Source organism: Etheostoma spectabile, chromosome 9 (assembly GCF_008692095.1).
Source record: "Etheostoma spectabile isolate EspeVRDwgs_2016 chromosome 9, UIUC_Espe_1.0, whole genome shotgun sequence".
Taxonomy (NCBI): Eukaryota; Metazoa; Chordata; class Actinopteri; order Perciformes; family Percidae; genus Etheostoma; species Etheostoma spectabile.
The window spans coordinates 12,914,420-12,935,817 of record NC_045741.1 but is presented as its reverse complement, the minus strand read 5'-3'; the positions used below and the strand labels follow the sequence as shown (position 1 = coordinate 12,935,817).

General features: G+C 38.9%; 1 protein-coding gene across 2 annotated transcripts in view; it reads right to left on the bottom strand.

Moving 5' to 3' along the window:
- Positions 1-21,398, bottom strand: part of raver2 (ribonucleoprotein, PTB-binding 2) — a 79,368-nt gene that overhangs the window by 56,338 nt on the left and 1,632 nt on the right. For both annotated transcript variants that reach the window (XM_032526938.1, XM_032526941.1), the window contains exon 2: positions 2,575-2,641. In XM_032526938.1, coding sequence (XP_032382829.1) covers positions 2,575-2,641 — 67 coding nt within the window. The remainder of the gene's footprint in view (positions 1-2,574; positions 2,642-21,398) is intronic.

Below are 21,398 nucleotides of genomic sequence, written 5' to 3'. Positions count from 1 at the left end.
CATGAGGTTGAGGTTGGATAGAGGTCTGTGTGGTGTTTGGAGTAAGTGAAGAGGCGACAAGCCATGGGGTTACCGGATCAAGAAAATATTCAAACCTTCAGTGCGCACGAACGCACGCACACAGTGAAAAGCTACAGAGGCCTGAAATCAATCCTCCACACCTCTAACTGAAGCTGTGGGGGATCTCCCACCACACATGCATGCACACTTACACCAGCTCAGTGTCCACCCTGTCCGCTGAGGCAGCATCCCCCCTTAAAAAATCCCATTTGTACTTATTTCACTGGGGTGAAAGTGTTATTGAGCAATGTCACTAAGTTTAGCTGTTGTTCCAGCAGGAGCTTGTCCACAAGAAACAACCAACAGTCTGCTGTGTAGACTGAAAGGTAAATGAAAAGGTTTCAATGGTTCCCTGATTAACAGGGGTTTAGCTTAACATCCAAGGTTATAAAAAAGTTTCAGCAAGTAAGGGCTACCACAGTATGTTCTGTATGTGTATGTATTGAAGAAATAAATTTCCACTTCCATTTGAAAATGCTCTCCAAAGTGGAAATATGTGATAATAGAGCCTTCTGTTGTACAGTAGAAGAAAATATTTTTTTTTAAATGACACAGTACAGCCGGGATGGCCATCAATGTGCCATGGAGAGTTAATAGTGTGCAGGTTATTTCCCTCTAATTTAATAACTACTACTACTACTACTTTTTTGGTTGTAGTGAAATTCGGCAGAGAGAGAGAGAGATAAAGAGCATGACATGAGAGAGGAGGAAGAGGAAAGGAATGTGATGCCATCAATATGTGTTTGTTAGAAAAACCTTAACTTCCACAACCTGATGTTCTTGACCAACCTCAGCACATCCGAGACCAACGCTACCACAGCGGGCTAATTAGTAAAGTACCACGGCTGTCGGTCCGATGAGGGCCGGTCTTTCATCAGGCTCTCATTTGCTCCTAAATCCCATTAACCTTTTGGAAAGACTGGTGCTTTGATATCTCAGCTGTTTACAGCTTCCCTCTGCTTTATAAAAGCATTATGTTACAGGTGCTTGGCTGACCGCACGGACTAAATATAGGCACTATGTAAGATTTCCCTGGAAAGGGAGACACTCTAGGGGTAAGGGGGGGCTGCTGTGTGTGTGTGCGTGTGTGTGTGTGTGTGCGTGTGTGTGTGTGTGTGTGCACATGCACGCAAAGGTGTGAATGATGTGAAAAACCCTTACTTACATGTATATACTGTACATATGACATATTCCAGGTTAAGTAACTATCATTTGTGCATAGACTGTAAAAACAGATTTTACAATTTGAATTATCTCCATTTTAACTCAAGCACCAAGCTGCCAACCCAATACTTAAAAAAAAAAAATCTTTATTGTATAACCACTTAAACTGAACCCATCACTGACTCCTCATGAAAGCCACTAACCAGTTATCCTGTTTTTAAGTATCTAACAGTATACCTGCAGAACCCATCCATCCTGATGAGACAAATCCTTTCAAACTTCAACTCCAAATGATGTTGGTAAAAAAACTTAGATTCTTCCCAGTGAAAGGCAAGATATAGCACAACAAATACAGAAATCCATAAATGAATAATAGCAGCAGTAATAATTAAATAATGATAAAAGGCCTGTGTAGAAGTCAAGCCAATTATATATATATATATATATTATATTATATATATATAATAATATATATATCTCTATAATATTTATATATAATATAAACCCAATATCACAAATTTGCCTCAAGGGGATTTACAATCAGTACAGCATCTGACATGTCTTAGGCCCTCTCTTTGAACAAGGAAAAAAGGTTTTAGGTTTTTTTTATAACTGTTTTACAGAGGTGTTGATTAACTTTTTGGACATTTCGGAGGTTGTAGTTTTTGGTGATGTTAAATCAAAACAAACTACATCCTCCAACATGATCATTCAGTTGAATCAAGCATGAATAGCAGGGCTGCTGTATTATACTGCATCCGTTTTAGCTAGGTGTAGCTAATTAAAGTGTATTTCTAATTAAATGTAACTTTAATATTAGAATTTAGGTTGAATTTCATTTATTTGAGTAAATTTGGAAACAAATTTTATGTGTAACTGACAGTCCTCCTGCAGTCCTAAACCTCCATACATCATATAACAAGTATTTGAGTCATGAGTCCATTGTCGATATCAATACTGCACTACTTTCCATATAACTAATAAACACAAATGGGTAATGACAGGTATGACATAGCTGTGTGTGTGTGTGTGTGTGTGTGTGCGTGTGTGTGTGCGTGCGTGTGCGTGTGTGTGTGCGTGTGTGTGTGCGTGCGTGTGCGTGTGTGTGTGTGTGTTCTTCTATGTCTATCTTTGTGAGGACCAAGTTTTACCCTGAGACATGTGGGATAGTCTTCTATTCTCCAAAGGGCTGTTTTGGGGTTAGAATTAAGGTTTGGTTTACAGTTAGGCATTTAGTTGTGATTGTTAAAAGGTTAGGGTTAGGAAATGAATTATGTTGATCTGGGTCCTCACAGGTGAAGGATTACAAGTGCATGCGTGTCTGTATGTCTGGTTAGGTGCGAGTTTTACCTGTGCCTTTGTTACGGTCCACAAAGCAGTACTTCAGTTCATATTCTTTCAGAATCTCGTGGACTTCCTGTAAAGAGACAAAAAGAGAGACACACAAGATGCCAGAATTACCATATGTTCAAAAGCTTGATCAAAGTCTAAACTATAATTGTATGTATTTTTAAATCTGTCAAGAATAATGACAAGTCGTAATTTACCATAGTGATGTCTTCAAATTATGCATTTGGTGTGACCAAAATAAATAAATAAATATATACAGTATATATTTTAAGATTATTCATAAGAGATATTATAAGAGTATTTCAAAATCTATCATGAGCACTTTTGGGTATTTTATGTGATGTTTGTAAATCTTGTATAATGGATTTTTGTGCCCATCACACCTTATTTTTTGAAATTTGAGAAAACTATTTTCTTTCATGATTAACTCTTTGATCGGAGACTTCGCCAATTGCAGTAATTTGTCTCTAACCGGTAATTATGTTTTTTTAAGTGTATTTTTAAGATGAAAAGCTTTCCAACCCGTCAAGCTCATAATCACAGCAACCCACAACACTGCACTCCAACGTAGAGCCCGACCAATATATCGGCAGGCCGATATTATCAGTCTATGGGTATCTGCATTTATAATGTCCCATTTTTTTATTTTTTTATATATATTCATACATCAGAATCATTTATAATGACAAATAAAGGATTGTGATAGATCCAATCCAATCCAATCCACTTTATTTATATAGCACGATTTTAACAACACAAGGTTTCCAAAGTGCTGCACAAAAAGATAATACAGAATAAATAGATAACACAATAAAATCACAATAATAATATATATATATATACACATATATACATACACACACATACATAAGGTACAATAAAATAAAAACAATAAAATGCACTGCCGGCAAGGTGTACACATAAATCATCACTCTACCTGGTGTTAAAAGCCAAAGAAAAGAGGGGGGTTTTAAGAAGAGTTTTAAAATGAAACAGAGAGGAGTCCTGTCTGATGTGCAGGGGCAGCCCATTCCAAAGTTTATGAATATTTCAAATTTAAAAATGGACTGTCAACCATGTTATGTCCTATGTCACGTGAGAACTCATGAATAACTACAAATAACTAATGTTAGGGAAATCTGTTTTGTAACATATTTCTGGACTTATTTTTTTTGTCTAACTTTTTTTTCCGGCAAATCGGATTTTTAAGTATCGGCCTTAAAAATCCTTTATCGGTCGGGCTCTATTCCAATACACAAGGGGAACACACACACACACACACACACACACACACACACACACACACACACACTCACACACACAGCAAAGTAATAAATGTGGAATTTATTTTTTAAAGTGTAGTCCACCGTCCTAAACAAAGATCAGCAAGACATCCTCAGTTCCTGTCTGAGTGTGTTATGAACTCCACCGCTAACTCTGTTAGCCTTGGTACCTTCCTGATAGGGTTCACTGTTGCATAGGTACTACTGCACACAAGTAACTGAGAGCACAAACTGTTCAGAGCTTGACAGCAAGTGTTTTTTTTAGGTATGCTCCTTTGATATGAGCAACCTTGTGGATCCAGTCACAGTCAAAACCTGTTAAACAGTTCCAGATCAAACCAGAGCACTGTGTAGGTCCAAGGACTGAGCAGCGAGCAACAAAAAAGAAAAGAAAACAACCTGCAGGCCACAGACTGAACTCTGTGTCACAGGAAAGGTCACTTCAGGATAGAGGAGCAATTTTGGTTGAGTGCTACCAGAAACAAGATGTAATGGCCAGTCTACAGCGGTATGATGATTAATATTTTAAACTGTTTTATCCTCAGACACACTTAATTCACCATGATCATGTCTGTATAATATGGAGACATTCTCTCTATCCTTCCTTTGTCTTGTCCACTTATTCCCACCCCTTCTCTCATTATGTTACCGCCAAAATCTATTAAAACCGTTGAAATGTAGTAAATACATGTGAATTGTATGCATTTTCAAGAGATAGTTCAAAACAAATAAATAGGCCTCATGAAGTGGGATGAATGTAAACAAAATTAAATAAAAGTAAAATCAAGCTTTCAAAAACTGGTCAGTATTTGGGAGGATGTGACGGTTCTGTATTGTCTGCTAACCTTGCCCAAAACCTGTGATTTAATTCACGATCAGCTACTGCTGACCAGGTTTTATGTTTCCATTCAAAACGGAAAACAAAGAAATGAACTTTATTGTAATGCAAACTAATGGTGATATAATGATCACCTTTCACATAAGAGGTTTGACATTTCTGCATGGACAGAAAACCTTTCCAATCCCATTTATCACATCATTTATATAATGACAAAACAAAAAAATGTACCTCAAGTGATCAAACAATTAAGAGATTTTCTGTCTCTCTAACCACCATTCAGCCCACTCATGTACAGGAAGCATGCATGTTCCATATCAGTGAAGGTCATGCAAGGCAGCCCACGCAGAGTGTCAAGCTCGCTCACCCTTAAAATCAGAGCGAGCCCCAATCGCTGAGGGGGACAGTGGGACAGAGAGAGAGATATCTCTATCTATCTATCTATCTATCTATCTATCTATCTATCTATCTATATATATATATATATATATATATACACATATATATATATATATATACATATATATATATATACACATATATGAGAGAGCTATATACATACGTATTAGGGCTGTAACTATATGGAGAAAAAAAATCGCGACACACCCCTTCCGACTCCAGAGTTATCCTTCTCGTCCATATCCAGTGCTACCACATCTTTAAATTACTAGTAGTCCTTTTGGTACCTTATCCCTGTTTTGTCTGATACATTTAATTAACTGTAAAGACAACTAAAAGAGAAAGAGGGGTAATGCTAACAGAGGTGTAGCTAACGTTACGAGTGGCCGCTGTTCTGACTCGGGTGCCTGGGTCTGTTTCCTGACAGTTCAGTAAACTGCCATTAGCGTCCTTAGCTCGGAGTTAGCTAAGCGCTGATCGGGATGGCTGCTCGCTGCCTGGGGGCTGACTGTGGGAGGGCTGTTGTCAGCTCTCATCCCAACTGAAGCCTTGCAGCGCCGGGAGACTGAGGCAGAAGACAGGGGTGTGCTCGCTAGCTAAATTACCATTAGATTAGTCGTCTATCTATACAGTTAACGTTACTGATGAATTTGTGGGTTTGCCCAGAGTTGTTAACTGTGGTCAAAACAATCATTTAAAAATAACTGAGCGTGTTGAACAGTGTTGTAATCTCATGTTACCCACCAAGAATTACATTAGCATTAGCTACTTGTCAACCAGCACCTTTACTGTAGATACCAAAGCATTTTTTTCTCTTCGGCCCCACTACAGGTTGGGAGGGGAATTGTCCATTTCTGTTACCATTACCACTATTCCAACAAGTTAATAAACCACTGAAACGATTGTTGAAATATTATTTAAAGGGAAAAAAGAATCTTTGGTGTTGGATCGATTTATGTTGAAATCAATCAATATCAATAAATAAGGTCTCTGTATTACTCTGTTGCAAAGTTGTATGTAATTTACTTTGAAAACAGGCTTACTTACTTTTACCACACTGGCAAAATTGATTACTTATTTTAATAAAAATAAGACTTTGTAAAAAATGACTTAAAGGATTATAGTTTTTTTCCCCAAGTGAACAAAGTTTTAAGAGTTTTTCCAAACATTACCACATCAACACATTTTAATACAGGTCTTTAGACAATTTAACATTAAGGCCAGTACATTAAGAATAAAATAGGATTAAACTATTGAGATCAAAGCATTTACCAAATGTGTGAGGATTTAAGCAAAGTGCTTTAAACTGTTATCAACTTCTACATGTGCTTATCCCGCTGTTTTTAATGCTTGCATGTTTCTATTCCCTTTATACACTGTGTTTCTACTGTATCAAACTTCTTGCCACAATGCAGGTTTGTGAGCTCTTGTATTAACTAGAATTCTAATATAAAAGGTAGTAGACAAAATAAAAACCTAATTCCCTGCATGCAAGAAATAAAGAGGAAAGAAGACAAGCAGCAAGAAAGTTTGCAAGAAATTGCTTCCAGCTTTTTACCCCACTAAATGATATACCCCGTTGTCACCTGGTAGTATAATCTGAGCTGAGTGATCTTAGCACAAGTGGTCAGCATTATGTTCAGGTCAAACACTCTCAGGACGCATGGAGATCCGATTACTCAAACTGCATTCGGAGGTGGTCTAGGCCGTGAGTACACATTCTTTTAACAGTGAGAACGGGAATGCGTCTTTGGCCAGGTTAAAGACTACCCACTCAACTGTGAGCGGAACTACAACTCATTCAAAGTATTTCTAACGTAACATAAACCACTGAAGGAATTGTGTGTTTTGGATGTTATTATGTGGTGATGTGTCAGTGTTTTTGTTCCTATGCTACCTGCTCTTATATGCCTGGCAGTCTGAAGCTCTGTGCAGTGTGGTTGCCTGGAAAAGCATTTTTACATTTTACTTTTAGTTTCATTAAACGTCCCAGAATTCACTAATATTACTAAAAAGGATATGAAACGGTTGTAACAAAAGACCCCCGTTACTTTGTTATTTAAATGATTTTATTATGAAGAGGCAAAATCTGTAAATGTTGAGGCTTCAAAACAGGAACGTAATATGACTCCTATAAGCGAAAATAAAAGTAAAATCAAGCAGATATAATAAAGAAACTAAATTGTAAACCATAGAGATTCAGTTAGAAGCTATAAACGTACTGAGAGCTGAGACACACTGAGACTTTTAAAAACCTCTTTCTCTCCTGGCGCCCGTCATCCTTATGTCGGCACACAGACTGTGGGCAGCGCTTTTTTAAGTCATTGCATGTTTCTAATGTAGGATTTATGGGAGAGTAACAACTGACATTAATAAAGACACGCACACACCCACACACAACCAGCCTACATGCAAATGGAAATGATGTGCATATAGAGCGGGATAATGAAATCCGACCACAAGTAGTTACTCAGGACACATTTTTACTGCCAGGTGGGAACACATGCACCTAGAGCTGTCCACTTGTGATCCGATCACTCAGAACAGATTTTAAAACCAGGTCAAAACTGGGCCATAGTTACTGCTGTACAGCACAGGATACAGACACTCACATTGCAAAGTACTTTGTGACAGTCAGACAAGATTAAATTATTCCAACATAGTTTTTATTCTCTCTCTGGTGGTGTTTTATCACTCAACGATATGCTATTTGGTACTAAAATTGAGCTCAATGTTTGTCTCTCACAGCATTGGCACATTACAAGACACTTAAAATCTATTTTTAGGAGTCCAAACAATCCTTTATCTCTTCTCAGCCACACAATTTACCAGTTGAGTACACCATGCTGCACGTCTTTATGATATTCCTGTTTGTACCGCCCTATGTGCTTTTAACAATCCATGTTTACTTTTACTTTCATTACATCCCTTCATGCTGTTCTACAATGTTCCACTTTGTTTCATTGAGATTCCCACTATGCTATTTCAACAGCTTCCCAATTAACACTTCCATAGTAGCTGAGCGACACTCACAACTGTTTCAAAACAGCCACTGGGCTCAGTAAAAAGAGTGAGCAAACGCTCTAATCGTAGGACCCTGATTTTATATTTTGAGACAAATAGAGCTACATTTTGTTCCCTCTTACCATTACAGAGAAAGATACAGTTACCATAAACCTCAACAGATTTATAATATCATTACACATTCAAAGAGACACCTGTCTCGTCTTCATGACCGAGTGATTAGATGGAGAACCTGGACAGTATGTGGGCAGAAGCAGCAGGACAAGCGGTTTCCTTTTCAAGCCTGTTCAATATGATCCTCTATGTCAAGCTGTTCTATAATATAACTAGCCTGTCACTCTGTTCCATGCTGTGCTTAACTGCTCTGATGCATGTTTGAACACTTTAGGAAGATAAAATTTCCAGCATATCCAGTCAATACCCCAGCACCAGCCTACTTTTGGCCTTTTTCCATAACAGGATACCTGCTTGACTCGCTACAACTCTACTCGCCTTTTTCTGGTTTTACATCATGAAAAAAAGTCCCCGGTACCTGCCAAAAGGTACTTTTTTTAGTATCCCCTCTGTTGAGGTTCCAAACAAGCTGAGGTAATACCAAAAAGGTGACGTGAAAACCTGCACTATTAAGTGGTCGGAGAGAATCATCACTAATCACTCACGCAGACGTCATGATTCCTAGCAACAGACGGGGGTGTCCTGAATAAACCTGCCGTGTTTAAATTGTTTAGTTTAAATTGTTGAAATAGTCCAGCGCAGTTTTCTTCCTGCCTGCAGCTTCTTTTGAAACATAATTGTGTCCTCTGGCTGTGGCAACAGCCACATGCTGAGAATCAAAAATAACGCACCTTCGACGTTCTGTGTGTGTGTCGCGTTAGGTCACAGCAGTTTCCTGTGGCGGCGCTATGATGACCAGCCAGAGCCATTTGTGTGGTATTTGAGCATACTGCACTGACAGGATGGACATCATAAGGAATGTTGTAGCAGCCTGGTCTAACACCTGAGAAAACTACATGGAGCTCTTAGGAGTGTAGGTTCACGAATAAACATGAAATTGGATCACTGGCTTTACATCTGTCCACATAAGGAAACAGTGAGCACTCAGGTGCATACCCGCTAAACACTGCTGCTGACAACCTTGAAACTTTTATTCATAGACCAGGGGCTATAATGCAAGCTGAAACTCATCGCCCAGTCTTCACCTACCTTATTTAAGCTGCTGCTGCTAGCTGCTGTCCACACAACTTTTATTGATACTATCTCTATGACACCAAAGGTATAATTATATCATCAAGTATTATCTGTACAGATTTATATAGTTCAGCGAAGATGCACATAAAAGTCTTTGTGGCTCTTTGTGGAGAAAGATGTTACAAGAACCATGGGTCCTGTAGCAGCAGACGCACACACCTCCTAGATCTCATCGAAGCTCAATCTGGTAAGTTCTTTCAGCCAAAAACAGGTCGTCACCCCACTTTTCATTACTCGACTGGCTCCCTGGTGCTGCCCGCTTTAAATTCAAGTAACTAAAGCTCACCTATGGGAAAAGGGTATCACAATTTTGATTTGAAATTGAAATCGACCAAAATTAAGTCACAATCACGAATTTTGAATTAATAAAAATGGAATCGTCGAAGCTGCCACGTCCCCATGTCACGTCCAGTCGGCTTGCCAAGCGGAAAAACACACACACTTGTAGCCTGCTCAAGGTAGTCCCTCACGGTAGTCCCTTTCTTGATTGATTCTACTACCACTCCAGTGGAGGCACTTGTTAGGGAAATTTATGAATTACATTTCTCTGTTTTGATAATATTTTAAACTGTTTGCATATAAAGCCATATTATATTGATTGTACTTTCCCAAAAGATAACATGGAGCCATTTGGCTGTCTTGCCTGGAGCCTGAGAGCAGAACATGCGCTCACTGACCAGATAAAGGAGACTTCATCAAAACTGAGCAGACAACAAGACAACAACTGACGACATTGATGACTGTATTTCACCCATAAATAAAACGATGTAGACGGCTTCCAGTTAGACACTTTCTGTACTATCCTGTAGTGCTGAAAACTGGCTCCTTGTGTTCACAAGTAAAAATTAACTTTAATATTAATTAATTAATATAACTTTAGTCTATTCACGATAATTAAATTATTCTAACAGCGCTAATGAGCTAGACACTACACACTCCGTAGCAGAAGAAGACAAGCTATACACACAACGGAGCACACACCGATCGCACTCAGCTTTCGCGAAACATTGCCGGCACGAATGAGGTAAAAAACAGGAATGAGTCGGTTCATTCTCCCTGTTCAGTGACACGACTCGGGTTGGTTAACCGGCTCTTCGGTCAGTTCGTCAACACTAGTGTTGAGGTGCTGCCAGTCAACCTCCTCTTATTTAGCAACAGCAAGTCAAAAGCTAGCAGGGCAACTGCAGATGCAGGACACCCATCAACAGAACTTGAACCCCCTCCCTCTTTCACTGAAGTCGCCGATGTGGGAGTATTTTGGATTTCCATTGAGTTATGTTGACAACATTCATGTTGTCGACAAATAAGCCAGTTTGCAAGCTCTGCTATGTGCGTGTACCATTTTCTTCCTCTGGCAGCATGACTAACATGGCAGTTATCTGTGTGGTATATGTTCAACTGTTCGGAAATAGTTTGTTAATACACTTAATTGTTCAGAGAAGACTATGGACAAGGCTGTTTTATTGTTTTTGTTTGTTTTGTTGTGAACTTGAATGTCATCTACTGTAAAGAAGACTGCAGTTAAAAAAGAGAAACTAGATGGCTGGTTATTTTGCTTAAGTTTCCAAATGACTGAAGATATAGGTTATTGTTACATTATGTTGTTAATAAATGTTTTAAATTTAACAATGTAGTGTGGTACATTGCGGACTAAGGTCAGATATTATATTGCATAAAAGTCTAGTCTAGAAATGGCATTGCAACCTGTGCTTTAAAAAAAAGAAGTAAAAATTGAGAATTGAACCGTGACTTTAGAATGGAAAATGTAATCGAATCGAGGATTTGGAGAATCGTGACTTGTGAATTTGTCAGTTCAGTTTGACTTGGCCAAAGTCAATTTATACTGACCTGTAAAACTGAGATCTTCAAGATAATATGCTCTTCCTCCATCCGCCTCTCTCTCTCTCTCTCTCTCTCTCCCCCCAAAAAAGAATCGTTATTTGCTATGTACTTATAACACCTGCAGCCTTGTGGCACTGAGTGCTGCGGCACTTATTCTTGAAGGCTTCTCTTTGTACCTCATTTGTACGTCGCTTGGACAAAAGCGTCTATCAAATGAATAATTAAGTCAAACGCTACACAGCCATGCTACCCTGGAATCATTTTTTTGTCTTACCTAATGCGAATTGGGCAAGAAAAGTGCCTTGAGCGAAACCATTAAATAAAACTGCAGTTGTGTTTGCTGTACTCTTAAACTATGACAACAGTGTGCAGCCATTTAGCCAAAATGTAGTATAGGGGGAAAAGTGTTTGTTTATGTTTTTGTTTTATTCTTCATCCCTTCAACAAAAACCCACAAAAGATACACCACTGTTATTTTCCAGCATTGGCAAGGTCAATGCTCCTGAAAAACAGTAAATGTATCACTTTTGCGTTGGCTATGTGCTACGGGTGTCAAATAACAGAACCACGCTGTTTTTTGGGCAGTCGTTAGGGTGTATAGTTAAAGAAACTTCAAACAGATGACATCCATTTAGCATCCACCTTGCTTTAGTGTGTTTAAACTAGATACTGAATCCTTTGCAGCACTCTTTAAACATCCCACTAAAGTGAAATAAGTGAGATAATTTCCCACTGCAGATTTTTTCAAAGGAATAGTTCACCATTTCACCAAGATGAATACATCTTTAAATTGGGTCACTTATGTAGTAGATATGTGAATTTCTTTTTGAAATTGGTGGACCCACAACACAGTGAACTCTAGTCTCCGGGGGACATGAGGGAAGGAAGCACAGTCATTTAAAAATACATACAATATATCAAAAATAAAATATGTCGGGTTTCTATAGATACAAAGCCTAATGCTAATCGATGAAGTATCCCTTTAAGAGCCACACCTCAGAATACTGTAAATTTCAATGCAATGGAAAACCGCATCCATGTTTTGGCAGCAACTGTCTTTCCACTCACAGCTTCTACTGTCAATTTCCTGCAAATAAAAAGAACTGCAAATCGCCTTTCAAACAGCCTAGGCGTTGTTTTGACCCTTCTATCTGTCAGCTTGTTTGCCAGTTAAGATATTTAAATTCCTCTGCTGCACTCTGTAAGTCACTCTTACACGTATCATATTCTCTACAGTGGAAAGTGTACAAGGGGATGGAAGTGTATGGCTAGAAAGCCAACAGGCAAAGAAGAAATTGAGGGAAGGAGAATGTGTTTACTCCAACACCTGTTCATCCATTACACAAACACTCTTTGCATTTCTCCTGCAGTCATAAATGAGATGGCTTACAAATACAAACAGGGCCACTGAGGAAAGGTGAAACAGTTAGCTATCATTTCAACTCTGTGAGGGGGGGGGGTATGGGATGGCATGGGATTATGAGACAAATACGGCCCTCTGCACGGCCTCCTTACCGGCAGTAACTGTGTCCTTGACCTACTGATAGAGAGATATATGCTACAGAGAGAGCAGAGGATGAAACCCATGTCTGCCCGCCAGCAGAGTGCTACACACACACACAAAACACAACTGCGTGGTCTAAAATGATTAGCATTACAATAGATATTATTAACATTTAAATAATACTGGCACTCTATTTATACGTGCGGTACTTTTATAAGCAGTGTAAGCTGCTGTAGTCTGTCAGTGAAGTACACCAAAATGTATTTACAAAACCTGTATTTGTTTTTATATGTGATGATAAATTCATACAAAACTTCTACTTCAAGGAGTATAAATTGAATCGAAGAGGTTGTAATTTTTTTGTCTGATTCTATTTCCGAGTGGGTGTCAAACACACTTTGATGGAAAACAGCCAACGTTGTCGATAATGAATGCACAATTGGAATCATTCAGGAAGTGTAGAATGTTGCAGTTTGTACTTGCTTTCAAACAAACATATAACAGCCGCAGTAAGTTTTAACACAGTTTAACAACTTGCTATTTTTTCACAGGATATTGCAACAATGAATCTCAAGTAGATCCAAAAAAACACTGTAGTCCATATTTGGTCTGAGCCTGACTTTGTGTGCATGTGTGTGACAGGTGGCTCAAACCATGCACAGCACAAATCACTGGCCTATCAAAAGCTTGCCAGGAAACCTTCTTAGACAACATGCACACTCACATATTGAGAGCAGATAGTCATACGTACATACTGTACATCTCTTTTTCTTTTTCTCATGCACATTCTCAGAGAATTCCTCATTTTAACATGTATGTTTTTTATCTCTTTCTCTTCATATAGGGTCTCTCCCCACTTTTCCTCTCTGCCTTCCTCCTCCTCCTGTCCTTGTGCCGTCTCCTTAAACTCCTTTCTCCTCTCCCTTATTTGTATCCTCCTGCTTTCTCACGTGTTTGCTCTTTTTCATTGCTGGAATAAGCAATGGCTATCCGGTTACATTTTCATGTTACCTCTATTCAAATCTTCTGTAGGAGGGGACAGAACACACACAGATGACAAAGAATGAGTATAAATTCATGACGCTCTCCCTATTTTCTTTTACTTATTTTAAGTAAACAGTGATATGAAGTTTTCTATCACCACAACAGTCACATAGTTCAAGAGGTATGCACGCTTTGCCAGACTCTTAATGTGGTTTTACACTGCAAAACGCTCTGAGCTAATTACTTGTTGAATTTATTTTTTGCACAGTGTTCACCAGCTTGCAGTGCATCGCTGTGTGCAAATCGGTTGAAATGGTATGCAAATAGCTACACATTTGCATAGAGCTCGGGCCATCCTGTGAACATCATTTCCACCCTGGGTAGATGGAACAATTGTGACTCCTAGATAAATTGATGCCAGCGGACATGAATGAACTCTGATTGTACAAGCATCTACAAGGAGATTTTCTTGGCATATACAACTACCACTGCAATAATACTTGCTTCCTTATTTGCTGATGTAATGTAAAATTATCCACCTTTCATCTACAGTAAGTGGGGAAGGATGCTAAGCCTGATTTATCGTGGCTGTGCTGTACCTAAACATGCACAGGCTGATTTAAGAACAATAACAGAAAGACTGTTGATAGCTATACTAATCACCCTTTAGGTAGCATTAATTGGGGCAGAAGCACTGCTACTATGGTATACAGAAACTTGTAATTAGTTTGGGCCAGAAATCATGCCCATATTTTAAGTATACAATACGCCAAACTATACAATATTTATTTAAATGACAAACCACTTTTCCAGTGGAGTTTGGCCTTAGCATCTCTGCCATTATTAATGTGTTTCTGAATACATTATTTTGAAGCCTAGAGTTTAGTGTATGATTTGCTACCATCTTCATCAGTTATTGGAGTAGGAAAATCTAAAATTTGGGAAAAACAATGGAGGAAGTGTGGGTGGACAGTGGCACAAGCTATAAATCATCATTATTATGTGTGATCCACTCAATCAAACAACACACATCTAAAATTAGACTTCCCTTTGTGCCTTTATAACGCATCAATAAAACAATATACCTCAAAATCACATAGGCATCCATTAAAGGAAGTGAAATTACCTATTAAGGCATACTTTATTGTGTGTGTGTGTGTGTGTGGGGGGGGGGGGGGGGTATTGTCTCTGTAATTCATGTGGTAAGTTGGAAGCTTTCCATGTCACTTCCATTTTGTCAGCAATAACTAGCATTAGAACAACAGCATCTTAGTGGTCGCTGCTTGGTCACACCAAGTCTGTTTTGACATTTCACTTATTTTATAGAGAAGCTGATTTAAGAAAGGACAAAACCAGTGGGCTGTGGGAAGCAGGTGGCTTGCTATCAGACAGGACAGATTCTGCTGTCACCCAGTGTGACCCCACCTCCCTCCCCCATTCACACCCACTTGTCTCTGCTTGGCTCCGGCCCTGAAGCCACAGGTCTCAGATTGGAGGTTATTTTCCCCACTGAGTTGGCAGTCACTCCTCACATTTCAACAGAGTCCTGAAGACGTTTGGTCAAAACGTCATTTAAGAACATTTATTTTATAATACACATATATTATACATTTTATTTTTGCTTGCAGTACCTTAAGTACCACATAATAATATAAATTAAAATGTGTGCAAGTGTTTACACAATGACAGTATTTGAAAGTATTTAAGGTTCATTTATAACCAGTGTACACTTGTGTAACAGTGTTGAGATGTGGTCAATCCTAGCAACCATGTTAAAAGATAAAACAACCTACAATTTATATTGTGCCTGGGTGTTGAACACTGCTAAAATATTTCTTTCTATTATCATCTATTTTTGATATGTAACATCACTTTGTCCAGTGTGGCTTTGGATTTATGTCAGAAAACTACACTTTACTGCAACTGCAGAGGCATGTAGAGACTGGCAGAGAAGCTCTCAGACATAATGGCCTGTTGTAGTCATTTATACTGATAGGCACCGGTGAAAGCACAATGCACATTAACAGTGGATGTGGAAAGGTTAATGTCTTCTTCTGCATTTTGCATTACACACATTTTTGTTTCATTATTGACTTCACATTACTGGACTCATTTGATATGCATTGTATTTTAAAAAAAGCCATTTAAACTGTAACTAAAATATATATAGCTAGACCAAAATATGTTATTTAATACATTTGCAAGTAAACACACGTATACCGCGTTTCCACTGTAAGTTCATTTGAGTCAACATATCAAGCATAATGTCACATTAATTTAACAAACTGTAATATAACATACTGTAGACTGATTTCTGCTAGATTTCTTGCAAGCTAATAGAGACATTTAGCATTTTGACAGGGAGATGGTGAATAAAGGCATTCTGGTTAAAATGTTCTCTTTTCATATTCCCTAAAGGCATATGACATCTGTGTCTCCTTACAGATCCCATTGTTCCCCGTGGGTAGAATAAAAGTCCTAAAGGTAATTGGATGGATGGATGGGTTCATGCTGTTTACTCGGACGCTGTCAAGAGCATCTCATAAGAGAAAATGAATTGAATTACTGTATGCGTTTTGGTCCATGGGTAGCAAAACTTGGCATGGCTTTCTCGTAACTCTTGTTTGACCTCTCTTATTACTGAGGTGTTTGCCCCCACAGACCTTCAAGTGACTGGGTTTTCTGTTGTTGACTCTGTGATGGAGGAGGTCAAGTATTTTACAGAACCTGCCTTCAGACAATATCCAATTGTCAAAAGACAATTACAATGTGTGCTGTCTATGTAATCATGAAGTTTTGATCAGTGTAGAAATTTGTGCCTCCTCTCTCCTCCCATCCACAAGAAGGTAAAAAACATGCAGACACACAAAGGATCCAGAGCTCTAGTGAACCGGGATCAGCAGGATTCTGAAGGGTCAAATATAACCTTCCACCTGCTCTATCTCACACTAAAAGACAAGAATGACCTTCCTACCAAACATATGCAGTTACAATATTGTCTTTCATAGCCCATTTAAAGGGAGACTTCACCGATTAGCATTAAGGTTTATATCAGTAGAAATCCGGTTGTACTTTCAAATGACCGTGCTTCCTTCCCTCATTTCCCCGAGACGATTGTTCTCTGTCTGCCTCTGATAATGCAAAAATCATAGTTTTGTGTCATCGGAGGCATTTTTGCCCAGAGGCTATGGACTACAGCCAGCTAGTTCCAAGTGTTTTCAACCCGCCCATAGAGGGTGGGACCGTAACTACCCGATGGGAGTCAAGTGTCAGCCATCTTGAAGCTAAGCTTAGGCTATTGCTATGTGGAGAAAGTTGAGTAATTAATTCATACTTTAGTAGGCTAACCACAATGGTGAAAGGTAGCTTTGAAGCAGCATATAGCAGAAGGAGATTTTGAAGATCTGGTGAGCAAATCTGATGCTCGTGGCTACTTGTACGAGCCGCAAAACAGAGGCAGCCGGAGCAGATGCTGCAGTAGAATGTGAAATGTTTGTCTGGCAAAGTGTACCACCGGAATACTGGTAGAGATTTATGCATTACAGACGGAATACTGGACACACTATGCGCTTCATCTGCTATGAGGACCAGCACCTCAGCCTGCGATATCGCATAATGCCGCTGGCCGGGGACATCGAAAGCGGTGTGGAAGAACGCGGAACGAGGGCAGGAGTTCGAGCTAGGTGGAAAAATAACACTAGCCGGCCACCTGTCCCATCCATCCTGCTTGCAAATGTCCTCTCATTAGACATCAAACCGGACCATATCCAACTTCAATGAAACCCGCAAGTGCGGAGACTGCTGTGTTTTTGTTTTTGTGTAGGCTTGGTTGACTTGGCTGAACAACAGTGTACCGGACTCCGCTACCCAGCCAAGTTTGCTAGCCTTCCGAGCAGATATAGAGGCTGCTATAATATGGACTGGTGGAGAAATGTGGCGTTTGTCCAACTACTGCTCACCACTGCTGGAGTTTGTGACTGTTAAATGCCGACCATTCTATATTTCATGCAAATTCCCGGCTGTGTTTATACTTTGTGTTTACATCCAGTCAAGCTACCAATTGGTTAGCTGAACTTACGACTTTATTTATGCCTTGTCTTTTGTTATCTGTTGTCTGTCCTGTCCCTTGTCTGTCTTAAATTATTTACTTCAAGTAGTAATAGCACTTTATCTATAGTCTATAATGTGTGTGCACTAAACTATAGCCTGTCTCGTATGTTGTTTTTATATAATGTCTTTTTTATATACAGTATTTTAAATGTGTTCCACCACTTGAGCCACGGTGAAACGTTGTTTCCTATATGGTTGAAATGACAATAAAACCCATTGACTTGACCACCCTCTGAAACTGGTAGGCGTGATTTAGGATTGGCCTTGAAGGGAAGTGAAGCGAGTGCATTGTGGGAGATGTTGTCTTTCATCTTCATGAAAGATGCCAAAAAATCATAAGCCAAAAATACATTTTCTGGCTTTTCTTGGTCAAAAAGGCACCAACTTCTACATTTCTTTCAGATTTATATTACATAAATTGCCCAATTTAAATACATATTCATCTTTGCAGCGGTGAAATATCCCTTTATTCATCAAAATGATCTTGTATTGACATTCAGTTGAATCATATTCATATCAGCTTTATTGATGATATAATCATGCGTTTAAGTAAAATAATTATAGACTATCAAAAAATAACAAAATTAGTTAAGTGTTAGTTAATGCTTACATTTGCCGCACCAGGATATGTACTGATACTGAAAACATGCCCTCATTAATATTCTGACATTGATTTTAACCATACCCTCAATGCTCCTGCTGCTACTCTCCACCATCACCAAGAATTTCAACTGGTTCGGCATTGGAGGTTTCAGCGCATCTGAAATTCATCATCTCACCTCAACAAATTCACCAACATGTATGAGTGATTGCTAAATGATGCCATTTTGTGCCAACTACTTCTGTCGGTCTGTCCTGGTTGTACTAACAGTAGTCAGTCAAACAAGTGTATATTAAACGGCTGCAGGATAATTACGGCAAAAACATCTGCAAAACTTTAGGGTGACTAATGCCACTGTAAACAGCAAAAACCTGTGTGTTTAATGTATGTGCACACAAACTTGTAAGTGATAAAGACTGCCCACTGTCAAGAGGGGCAGATTTCATGAACACCTGACACACACACACACACACACACACACACACACACACACACACACAGCGCATCTGCAAATGTGTTTTTACACTACGTGCTTGGATTGGATAAAACACAATTTGTATTATTTTTCAAATTCCAAGGGCATTGAAACAAATTCCATTCCCTTGAGAGCTACTTCCAACTTGGTTGTTTGCATGTGGGAAACCTTCAAGGAATGATGTCTAGGAACGTATTCCGATTCCGAATTACATTTTTGAATTAGATTAACTAAGATCGGTGTCTAATCACTTAACAAACCCTTTCTTTCTCTTTATTTAGACAGAAATGTACAAAACATTCAGGTAGCAGTTTCTTATTTTTTGCCGCCGCTGAACGTCAATTTTCATCGGAGTATGATAAAGTGCTTTAAGTGATGTCACTTGAGTCAGCATCAGTTGGGGCTGAAGACTACAAGTGTGAAAATAAAAAAAATCTGGAGGTGTGGAGTAAAGTAGTGAGGTTACCTGACCTCTGTAGCTCGCTCCTCATCTCTGCTCAAAGCTAGCAGCTCTTGTTTATAATAGCTCAGTACTCGGTATTGGCCGATGTGCAAGTTCAGGTATCAGAATCATATTGGGAAGCAAAAAACGGTATCGGACCATCTCTATTTGCGAGTCAAAATAAGTAAGTTAGTCAAGCAGTCAACAGTAAGTGTTTGCACCCAGGTTTACCCCCCTCTCAGTAAAAGCCCAAAAAACCCAGGTGAAACAAACAAATATAATGTTATCACTTCCACTCAAGCCGCAATGAACACGCCCACCACCTACGAAATTAGAGCACAAAATGATAATCAATAAAAAAATATGAATGAGACCATAAACAACATACAGTATGTGGCTTCTATAATCCATGTGAGACTTGCATTGTGTGCACCAAGTTTTGACAAAGAAGAAAAGTGCATATGTTATGGACGATATCTCTGGTTCTGCTGCATCAATTTAGATATACTTTTTTGTCCATTGTGGTCGCACAATGTTATAAAAGAAAAGGCTAAAATAAACCTTGTGTGGTTGATGTGTTATTTCTAAGATGGTATTTGTACCAAAAATCATTACTAAGGGAAAATAAAAAAACACTTTTGTTAACACCACTGTATCCCCATGTGAGGACTTTGTTTCCAAGACCAGTGGAGCGGCGAGTCCTCTCTAGAGAAATTATCTTACTGATTGTGTCTTGATTCAGTATAACCTCCCAGTTTAGCTTTCATGCGCATAGTATAAATATTTGAATCTTATCAACTTAATAGCTCTGAATTGGGACCTCTGAAATTAGAGAAGGTAGCTCATGATAATTGTGATTCAAAATGATTTGGAGTCAATAGTGGATTTCTTTTCTGTAAAATTCTACTGATAGCATTTTTAACAAAGCCTATTGATTTGATAAAATGGTATAGGATAAGAGTCATTAACGGCTCCTATTTGGACCGAATGTCTCTCCCTGCTCATCCCTCAATCACCTCTTTATATTTCCTTTACCTTCTTCCTTTACCTTCTTCTTCTCCTCCTTTCCTCTCACCAAACACTACTGTCTTCCAGCTCTACTTTCTCATTCCCTCCGTTATTCCCATCCCCCCTCTACTCTCTGTGATGAGGACTGTCAGCTGGGCCATTTATTTAACACAGTGCACCCTGAACCCAACACACTCACACACACATACAGTATATCCAATCTACGACATAGTGTTTACTAATGGGGAAGCGCGTGTGACGAGAATGGGAGGTGGACTCGGCTGGGCGTCATTGAGTCCATCAGACAGGTTACATAAGACAGTGACAAGGACTTTCCTTCGACATAAATCTATAACCTTATGGAAGATGCTACTGCGTCAACACCAGCATTATTAAAATATCACAAATTCTGTTGATATGCTGATATATTTTTTCCCAGTATCTCATTTATATTTGTATTCTGTGTTGTGTGACTAATGTATGTGTGCTGCTGTAACACCGTAATTTCCCATTTTTTGGGAAAGAGATATCTACTATCTATCTATCTATCTATCTATCTATCTATACGGATATTAGTTTAGGCTACAGGTCGTGAGATGGAAAATATATTTCAGCCTTTCTACATCCTTTCAAACAGAAATAAACAACAGCAATTGGAGCCTTTTAAGCACACTGTTAAAAAGAAAATGTTAACTATCCACAGCAATAATTTATTCTGTTATAGATGGTTACGATATTTTGGAGTTGTGGTTTTGTGATGTGGTTTAAAAGATTTTTGTTAATCATTCATTTCTGAAAAGCTTACGGATCGCTCTGCATATAAGATACGTAGCCTGAGCTTACAGTTCCACTACCAGTCAGTATCTTGTATCGCGTGATGTGAAGGACTCTGACCTACTCCTTAAAATGGATAAATTCATGTGGCAAGTTCAGCAGGGCGGGCTTCATGCAGCTCTGCTCTCCGACTGCTCTGCTCAGGCTCACTAAACATATCAGACTCGCTTTGACACATGAATAATGTGGAAAATACAGAGAGAGAGAGAGAGAGAGAGAGAGAGAGAGAGAG